The sequence below is a fragment of the Montipora foliosa genome, chromosome 10 (assembly GCF_036669935.1).
Source record: "Montipora foliosa isolate CH-2021 chromosome 10, ASM3666993v2, whole genome shotgun sequence".
Lineage (NCBI taxonomy): Eukaryota > Metazoa > Cnidaria > Anthozoa > Scleractinia > Acroporidae > Montipora > Montipora foliosa.
In genome coordinates this window covers 8,726,618-8,736,617 of record NC_090878.1, presented here as the reverse complement: position 1 = coordinate 8,736,617, position 10,000 = coordinate 8,726,618, and the positions used below count along the sequence as shown (strand labels likewise).

The window sequence follows — 10,000 nt, the reverse complement described above, 5'->3', positions numbered from 1 at the left end:
AGAAATGTTTGCAAACTTTTTTTTTTTCTGAGAATATTTCAAAAAAGTGTTGGTTTTCGCTATTTTCCCTGGGAGCCGCCATCTTGAATAATTGTGACGTTACAAAGAAATCTTATTTTCTAACAGAGCAACCGTAAATCGTTACGATTGTTATAGATGGCGCGGCACCTGAGAAATTTATCAATAAAAACAAGCGATTCTGAAATTCATTTATTTCGGAAACAGATCCCTTTTTTATTGTCAACTGTATTGTTTGTGCTTTAAAGTTTCGCCCGATGCGAAGAAATTCTGAATCCGGAATCCAGCAAATATGAGGCTTTGGAATCCGGAATCCAGAGCGTGGAATCCAGAACCATTTGTATGGAATCCAGAATCTAAAGATTTCGATGGAATCCAGGGGTCAATTTAATAGAACTTTTACACGTGTAATTTACAAGTGTAGCCATTCTTTTCGAGTCTGAGAACATCAAAAGCTACACTTGTAAATTACACGTGTAAAAGTTTTACTAAATTGACCCCAGGATCCATTTCGGTGGAAGCCATGAGTTTGGACTCTGGACTCCATGTCTCGGGATCCGGGATCCAATGGCTGGGATCTGGAATCCTTTACATAGGGCGACAAGTTATTTTTTGCTGGAGTATTGGTTTCTTCCATTTAAAAGGATTCATTCACTTAACTCTTCCTGCTACTGAATTTTTTTGGAGTGCGGGACGTGTTTGGCAGTTCTTCTTGCGGCGGGACTTCTCAGTCTCTATAGGGATCGGCGCGCGTGCGTCCCATTCTGTATTGATTACGAAAAGCATTTGATTTACAAAGTTGCGTTCCATTTATCAACACTTCTTCCTCTGCTCCCGAATTGTTACACGGGGTCAGTAAATGAGGCAGGGAAACTTTCAATTCAAATTCGTCTTTTTCAATTAGAGGTTTGTTTTACTTTCGTTTGCAGAACACTGCACTTCATTTAGCCGCCATAGGAGGTCACCCGGATGTAGTGACTGGTCTGCTTTCATCTGACAAACAAGAGATACTCATGAACAAAAAGAACCAAAACGTACTGGACGCTGCCATGGAAGCCGAACAGAAAAAAGTGCTGCTTGCTATTGTAAGCCACAAAAGGTGAGAAAGAGATAAGACCGCAAGATAAGACAACAGATGGTTTTCACCTGACGTCAAAGCAGCCATGTTGGTGCAGAGAACAATAGAGAAAAAAATCTTTTGGGAATTTGAGCCTATTATAATGCAAAACATGAGCCATAATTTCCTATTGTTTTGTGCACGAACATGGCCATCTCATCACGTGATTGGAAACCATTTATATCACTATATTTTATTTATTCAAAACTTTTTGATAACATTGTTGGTGGTTGTTGGTCCGGCAGATGTTGAATGTTGTTGGTAGTGCTGTGCAAACGGATCTTGCAACAATAATGTGAGGACGCGAAATGCATATTCGAATAAAAACCCCACACGTGCACGTCGCGTACTATGACGCAGGTGTATCTATCTCCATGGAGACCATATTGTAATGAGCGTGCGTGGTCCCAACAATGTTGGATGAGTTGTTAGGAGTTGTTGGCGCAACAACGGCCAATAACACGCAAGAGCATGCAACAGTGTATGCAAACGGAGGCAACAGGTAACACCCAACAATGGCGGGAGTTGTTGCACGGCAATGTTACGTTCGTTTGCATGGACCTCTAATACAATTATTCAAAACACTTTCGTCGCGTCTCGCAACGTTGTTCAATAGCTTTATTATAGCCTTATTACATTCTCCGTTTGAACAGGGATGGCGCAGTGGTGAGAGCACTTGTGTCCCACCAATGTGGCCCAGGTTCGATTCTCGGATTCAGCGTCAGAAGTGGGTTGAATTTCTTGCTTCTGTACTCTGATTTGACACTTAAATTATTGAAGTTTACATACCAAGAACTTGACAAAACACACCTTTTAGTGCTCTAGTAGTCTCTCCTAGTATCACCTTTTTCTTTAGCTTTTCGTACGTTTGAGTTAAGATCATGTTTGGAGTGTTTGATTAATAACATTGTGAACTGGCCAAGCCGAATAAATTATGGAAACCACAGCCTGTTTTTCTTGTGTCGTTCGAGTTGCGTTCTCTTATTGACCCGGTGGTTTTGAAAGGGGTCCTCCCCACAACCTCAAAGCTGCAATATTACGAGAAGCACATAAGCAATGATGATGTTGATGATGACGATGTGAAAGATTGATTATGACGATGATGACGACGACGATGATGATGATTATGACGATGACGACGACGACGATGACGACGACGATGGCGACGACGATGATGATGACGACGACGATGACGACGACGATGTCGATGACGATGATGATGACGATGACGACCACGACGAAGACGACGACGGTGATGAGGTGCCCTTGATGATGATCATCAGGGAAAGATGATGATAAATGATAGCTGGAAAAAGGGATCGGAAAGGCTGTCAGCAAGTAAAGCCACTACACGCGCATAAGGGCCCATTGTATGTAAAATCCCTTCGTTACATCTAGCATATACTATGTGTGTTTGCATGCCAGATGCTACAGCTGTAAAAAAGGAAGTAACTGATTGTAAATAAAAATGCTAAACCATTCCATTCCATTTAGAACAAAAATCACTCAAATGACAAAGTTCAGAGATCTTGTGACTGAGCGCATGCTCAAGACCTGCCAGAGCAGAGAGAAAGAATCCTTGCACTCAACAAAGGTCATTGAGCTTTTAAGTATAATGAAATGATATAACTGACATCTTACACCAATTTGCTGTTTTATTCTTGTAGGTGGCGAGAGGTTCTGACGTCATCTGCTCAAGGTCACTTTGCGCAAATGAATGCCTTTGTCTTAAAATACCCAGAGGTTGCTGAGGTGAGAAAGTCAGTTTGGCACCAGGTTCACGGCTGAATCACACGCCTGGAATTCCAATACTCAAGATCGACCTTAAAATACGAAATACGCTGGCCAGTGATGTCTGCTGTAAGCTTGAAAGGCGACGTGGTGTGGGATTGTTGAAATGTGCCAGAATCTCTGTCAACACGGAATTGCAAACGTTTTCAGGCCTTCTTCGTTTTTTAGAAAGTTGTACAGAATATGTGAGGCAGCGAGGCATGCATTAAGAAGGAGAACATTAAGCTTATCTGAAAGCTAAACGTTGTAAATGAACCTTAAGTGTACATGCTTTTTTCTTTTCCTCTATATCAGTCTCAGCTTTGCGGTTTTTTCATTGAAATTTTTTCTTCTTCTCCTTCCTCAAATGTCACAAGTTCCTGAAGTAAACAAGTTTTGAATGCGACGGCAATGCCCACCCCACTTGCGTGATTTTCCCCCAAAAAAGATATAACATACCCCTTCCCCCAACTGGCTGACACCTGATTCCCTTCCCTCCCCCGCAAAGAGTCTACGGGCGGGCGTACGCTGATGCCACAACCAAAATTCCTCGGACGAATAGTTTTCGCTCTAGCACACGCTTGCGCGCGCGCGAGGAGCTCCGCTATAAGTTTGTGATTGTTAATTTTTTAATTTTTCTAGGTACATTAATTTTCTAGGTGGCCTTGTACCCAACATAAGTTGCATTAATTCTTTTTTCTTCTCCTTCTTTGTGTTTGTTGTATGGTATTATTATTCCGCCCTCAATAGCTGTGGCATCTCCTAGAAAGAACCACACATTCAAATGGCTCTGGTATATTAAAATTAAAGCTGAAATCGCCAAAAAAATCGCCATTCCAAGAATGACAAAATTAAGATTTCCAGACCTGACAAAAGTCTTTGATGATTTGGAAAAGAGTATTTCCTTCCATCGCCTTTTCTTTAAGCCTGCTTTTTCTTCATGTGCAACGATTTAAATAAGTTGTCAAGCAGGATTTTTTCAACCTTTTTTTTCTCTTGTAGCGATGCATGGATCAGTGTGTAAGCAAAGAAGGAAATCCTGACAATGAAGATTACAAAGTAAGTTTTTCTTGATCTTAACTTAGTTCCAAAACAGGAACCCATGAGTAGGAGCAAGCCTCTACGTGCACTATATCCTTGAGTCAACCTTTGCGCGTATCTATTTTTAGAACAAACCCTTAAGCAGGAGACTCAAACTTACCTCAATTTACATAAATTTACATAATTTGCATACATTGTTTTTGCCATTTTTGTCTTTGTTAGACAATTACTATATTCTGATTGGTCATTTAAAACAGTGCGTGCAGAGCCGAAAAACTCGTGGCGTTCAAAAAATAAAAAAGATACGCGCGAAGGTTGACTCATAGGGCTTGTATGGGAGAGGAGGCGAGCTCCTACTCAGGGGCTACTGTTTCAAAACAATTTTGTCCTCCAATTTTTCCCGGTCCTCAACGTAATCGTTATCATCATCATCATCATCATCATCATCATCATCATCTTCATCGTCGCCGTCGTAATTGTTGTCATCTTCATTATTATCATCATCCTTATCGTCATCATCTCTATCGTCACTGTCATCGTGGTCATCGCCATCATGCTCGTCGTCATCATCACAATCATCATTATCATCAACATCAACCTTCTTATTAACTCTATCATCATCTTCGCCGTGCCGTCGTTGTCATCATCATGATCACTATCATCGTAATCCTTGTCATCATCTGGATCGTCGCTGTCGCCGTCATCATCGTTCCCATCGCCGTCGCCGTCACCATTGCCGTCGTTTCGTTATCATTATCATCATCGTTATCATCATCGTCATCCTCGTCATCGTCTCTATTATCATCGTCATTGTTGCCTTTGCCATCGTTGTTGCATCATCATCATCATCATCATCATCATTTCTGTCAAAATCGTCATTGTTGCCTTTGCTGTCATTGTCGCATCATCATCATCATCCTCGTCATCATCTCTATTATCATCGTCATTGTTGCCTTTGCTATCATTGTCGCATCATCATCATCATCATTATCATCTCTATCATCATCTTCATCGTCGCCGTTGTTGTTGTTGTCATCATCGTATGCATCATCATCTTCATCGTCATCATTATCATCATCATCATCATCATCATCATCCCATCGCAATTTCCATGGCTGTCGCCGTCGTCGTTGTTGTCATCATCATGCTTGTTATCATCTCTATCATCATCGCCACTGTTGCCTTTGCCGTCATCATCATCATTACCATCATCTCATCAACTAATGAGAACTATTTTCTCATTACACCAACTTCTCTTTAGACCCCGCCTTCTCCACGAATATCTTTCACCTGGAAAGCATTCATCAATTAATTAGCTTTTTCTTTGGTCTCAGTTTTCAAGAACATGTTATGTATGTATTATCAAATATGTAGTGCTTTTTACGTTGAGGACTAGGTAGCTTATTTCTTTAGTGATATTTTATTTTATCCTTAAATCTTATCTGAAATACTAGCGATTAAAACGCTCTTTCTCTTTTGTTTTTGTTTTATCAGGTAACTTATGATTTCTCCTTAATTCAAGGAGCTCCAAAGCCTGGTCAAGACTATTTGATGGTCCTCAAGGTAGAGTAAATCCTTTTTTAAAGGTATTCAACAGTTTTATTTTACACTTAGTTACTTTTTATCTATGCAACACAAATGAGACTGGCTGACTGACTAATTAACAGCGTCACTATTGATAGCCTGCCTGACCTTCCTGACCAAGCAAAGAAATGATCGAGTGAAGGAAGAATGGACAGACTGACCAACGGACTGGCTGACTGATTGACTTATGGAATGAATAATAAACTAACCGATTGGTTGATTGGTTGATTGATTGACTAACTAAATAGCTAACTGATTGACTAACTGACTGACTGGCTTAATGACTTACTTCTGACTTATTGGCTAAATGAATGACCGACTGACTGACTGACTGAATGAATGAATCAGTGCTTGGCTGACGGACTGACTGACTAAAAAAGGTATTGGTTTATGGGTTGACTGATTGACTGACTGAATAGTTGACGGATGAACTGATTGCTTAACTGACTGACTGGTTGACCGTTTGGATGACTGACTACCTGATTGCATGACTTACTAGTCTTACTGCATGACTGATTTATTGACTGACTTCCTGAAAACTGCTTGAGGGAATGCCTGGTTGTCTGATTGACTAACTAGATGGCTGAATAATTGACTGTGTGATTGAATTACTGAAGAATCATAGAGTAATTTATTGACTATAACTTACTGATTACTGATTGATTTATTGATTAATTCTTTCTTTCTTTCTTTCTTTCATTGACTGACTAACTAACTGACTGACTGACTGACTGACTGACTGAAGAGTTGAATTATTGAGTGTTGACTTCATTATCTAATAATGATGTCACTGTAACGTTTTCAGACGATGCTACAAAACCGTCGAATCAACTGCCTGACTCATCCTGTATGTTTTATTATCATGAACACTAAATGGTAAGATTTAAAATAAATTAACTTATTCACAAGACATCTCCAGTCGAGAAAGTATTTCCATAGGTACTTGTGACGACGATTGACATCTTTACAAGGGGGATTTTGGTATTTGGACGGTCAGTCTCTTAAACTAGAACAGTCCTCTTTCTAGAGGGGAGGGGAAGAGTGACGTTAGTGATGATCACTAGCTCGTTCCATTCCCTTTGACCACGTCAATTGTATCTGGTATCTGTTTGATCACGTTTGGACGGTCGATCTCATCATGACCCAGAGAGTTTTTCCTCCTCTTATTCATGTTTTCTTTCCTTATGCACTTATGTGCCGGTGTCTGACATTTGCAGACTGCAGACTGCAGACTAACCCTAAATCACAATTATTGAAAGCTAACCGTTTTAAAACGGGTTCTGAGACGTAAATACTGTTTATCAGCGCTATTTGAAATGGATGTTTAGACTTAAATACTGTTTATCACTGCTATTTGTAGCCAGTCTGCAGTCTGCGGTCTGCAGTCTGCAAATGTCAGACACCGCTTATGTCCAGGGTTGACCCTAATTAGATGCACACCCAATTTTGACATTCCACCATTTTACAGTAGTAGCTAAGTTACCTGGCTTAAGAATGCAAGTGAGTCTGCTGGTGACCATGCATGTTTTGATACAAACCTTTGTGCTTTTCTAAAGTTAATGTAGACTGATAGACCTTTTTACACTTGTGTGCTTAGTTACCTGGCCCTTAAATGAAAGTGAGGCTGGTGTTGACCTTGTTATGATATAGACCATCCCTGCTTTTCTTCTGTTAATGGTATTGTTCTCACGCTAATTAGTTGGGATTTACTTAAGAAAAGCAATGAGTTTCTATCAAAACAAGTTCCTCTCCAGCCTCACCTTCATTCATAGGCCAGGTAACTAAGCACATAACCGTAAAATGGACTATTAGAATTACAACAACACAATTTACATGATAAAAGCAGTGAGATCTGTATCAATACAAGGTCAGCCGGCAGCCTCACAGCCATTCATAGGCTAGATCACCGACCACCAAACGACTTTAAAATGGCCTATTGCACGTACGTCCAGAACTTAGACATTCAACAAGAAGAGTCGTATTTCCAACAATGAGGTGAAGGTAAAGGTTAGCGTTATGTTTAGGTCAAGGTAAATGCAGATGTTTATCCTTAATTGAGGAGTAACATTTTTGGGGGACACTTTGTGACACTCTGTATTCCGAGACACGAGTGATGTTGAAGTTCGGGAAAAGAGCAAAGGACACTTCGTGACGCTTATTGAAAACCGCGTGCATCCAGTTAGGGTCATTTCTGGACATATACTTCACCAGCTCCTTATTCAATATTTAACCATATCAGTGGCAGTAACAGCCCAGCCTTTGGTCGAAAAAGATACACATGACCTGACCCAAAATTGGGTGCAGTAATCACGCTTTTTTACAGTAGCGAATAGTGAATTACGAAGAACGCAGCTCGACCAAAAGTTGTGGCTCGAAAAGCCACAACTTATGGTCGAGCTGCGTTCTTCAAAATTCACTGTTCGCTACTGCAAAAAAAGTGTGATTAGTGCACACAATTTTGTTTTCCTAGTTTAGGGTAAGGGTTAGAGTTACATCATAGGTCAGATTATGGGTAGCCTTTACGACCAAACGCTGGGCTGTTACTGTCATGGATATGGTTCAATAACGAGCTGGTGAAGTATGATACATGTCTCAGAAACATTTATAAACAAATCCAAATTACGTTTACTTTTCAGGAAAACATTTGGTTGGGTAACATTGGCATTCAACTTACTCTTGTATCTCTTCTTCGTTATACCGCTGACGTCACTCGCAATCTACCTGCGGGCTTCCGAGAAACGTTTGTGTGGAATCAATGAGACTTTGACAAGAAAAGTAAGCGTAAAATGTAAGACGCGCGAATTGATCCCAAACGATCTCGCTTGCATTTTATCCTGGCAGAATAGATGCAATAGCGAACGAATTAAGAAGACGTTTAATATAAACGGAAACCGCCAGATTAGAATTTGTGTTTTGAGCTTATTGCTAGGAGCGAACAACTTACTAGCACAAGAGATCCTGAAGAGAGATCATCCGTGACTTTTGGCTCTTGGCTTTAACTAATACAATTCTTAATTCTAAAGTTCGGTTGAATTTGAGGGTACACATTTAAAGGAGACATGGATGAAAAAATTGCTATTGGTTAACCGTAAAGAATGGTATAGGGTTAGATATTTGCGCTATTTCTATTTTATATATTATTATTATTATTACATTATATCATTATAATTTTTTATATATTACATATTATCATTACAATTATTATTATTATTTTAGAATAATTAAAAGATTGTAAAATGAAACTGAATTTGATACTAACTGCGGGTTGCGCATCAGCTCGCTTTGATCATATATTCTTTGTCCAGTGAATTAGTTTCTAACCGAAAATACCCGATGGGAGGGTTCAAACACTCAAGTCGCCTTTAATTAAAATATCTGTCTTTTTTCCTTCTTCTTGTACTGTTAGGAATACATTGATATGGAAGTGCCATGCAGGAGATTTGATTCGGTAAAACAATATTGTTTTATTTTTAAGAAGAAAACGATTATGAATGGAGCCTAATAGTGCTTCTGCATCATCTTTTCTTTAATAGGTCGCTCAAGGTCTTCAAGTCTGGGTGGCGATTATTACGTTTATTCATCTGATAAAAGAACTTTTTCAATTTAAAGTTAAGGTCGGTGTTCTATGCCCGGAAATGCAAGAAAATTAATTAATTATTTATTTAATTTATTAATTTAATTTATTCGCCACAGTTCAACAAATACACACAACTAATCTACATTACATAGTTACAAGAAAGAAAAAAAAATGCAGTGGAGTGACAGGAGAGTGAAACAGAACTTTCGTCCCAATTGAGACCTAACCGCTATATTACGATACAAACGACACACAATAAATAGGCTAGAATATGTTTACAAAGAAGCAAGCAATACTTGGAGGACCGTATGAGACGAATTTAGAAAAATCTAGGTTATTTACTTTAGATTTAAATGTTAAGAGAGAGATTGTACATTTCATATTGGGTGGAGGAGTATTCCACAGTCCTGCAGTCCTATTAAAAAATAAAAATTTTCCCTGACCTTAGAATTCTCATCGATTGAACATCGTATAAATCCGGAAAAGCTACAATAGCGATACGCGACACAAAGTGTCCCTTATAACTTCTCATGAAATCAGTCACATGTCTGCTTAATAAGATGCACGAAATTCCTCATATATAAAATTTGTCTTTTTTTCTCTGATTTCAGAAAGTCAAATATTTTTTGGAATTGACCAATACTCTGGAGTGGATTGGCTACATTTCAGCTTTGATTTACGTTCTTCCCAACTGCGACTGCAAGTTGGGAATGAAACAGGAAACTGGCGCCATTGCTCTGTTCTTCGGATGGATGAACCTCATCTTGTTTTTGAGAAGGTGAATCATGTCTCTTAGTGAGAGCTCGGCTTTGTTTTTCAAGAAGTGACGCCAGCCATGCTAGTGTTTCGAAACTGACCAAAGTGGACATCTCAGTTTTTCAAATTAACTCTTC

General features: G+C 39.3%; 1 protein-coding gene across 1 annotated transcript in view; it reads left to right on the top strand.

Moving 5' to 3' along the window:
- Positions 1-10,000, top strand: part of LOC137973398 (transient receptor potential cation channel subfamily A member 1-like) — a 42,805-nt gene that overhangs the window by 25,350 nt on the left and 7,455 nt on the right. Inside the window, exons 16-24 of the mRNA XM_068820199.1 lie at positions 948-1,117; positions 2,803-2,887; positions 3,908-3,964; positions 5,441-5,509; positions 6,336-6,406; positions 8,167-8,305; positions 8,937-8,978; positions 9,064-9,144; positions 9,719-9,885. Coding sequence (XP_068676300.1) covers positions 948-1,117; positions 2,803-2,887; positions 3,908-3,964; positions 5,441-5,509; positions 6,336-6,406; positions 8,167-8,305; positions 8,937-8,978; positions 9,064-9,144; positions 9,719-9,885 — 881 coding nt within the window. The remainder of the gene's footprint in view (positions 1-947; positions 1,118-2,802; positions 2,888-3,907; positions 3,965-5,440; positions 5,510-6,335; positions 6,407-8,166; positions 8,306-8,936; positions 8,979-9,063; positions 9,145-9,718; positions 9,886-10,000) is intronic.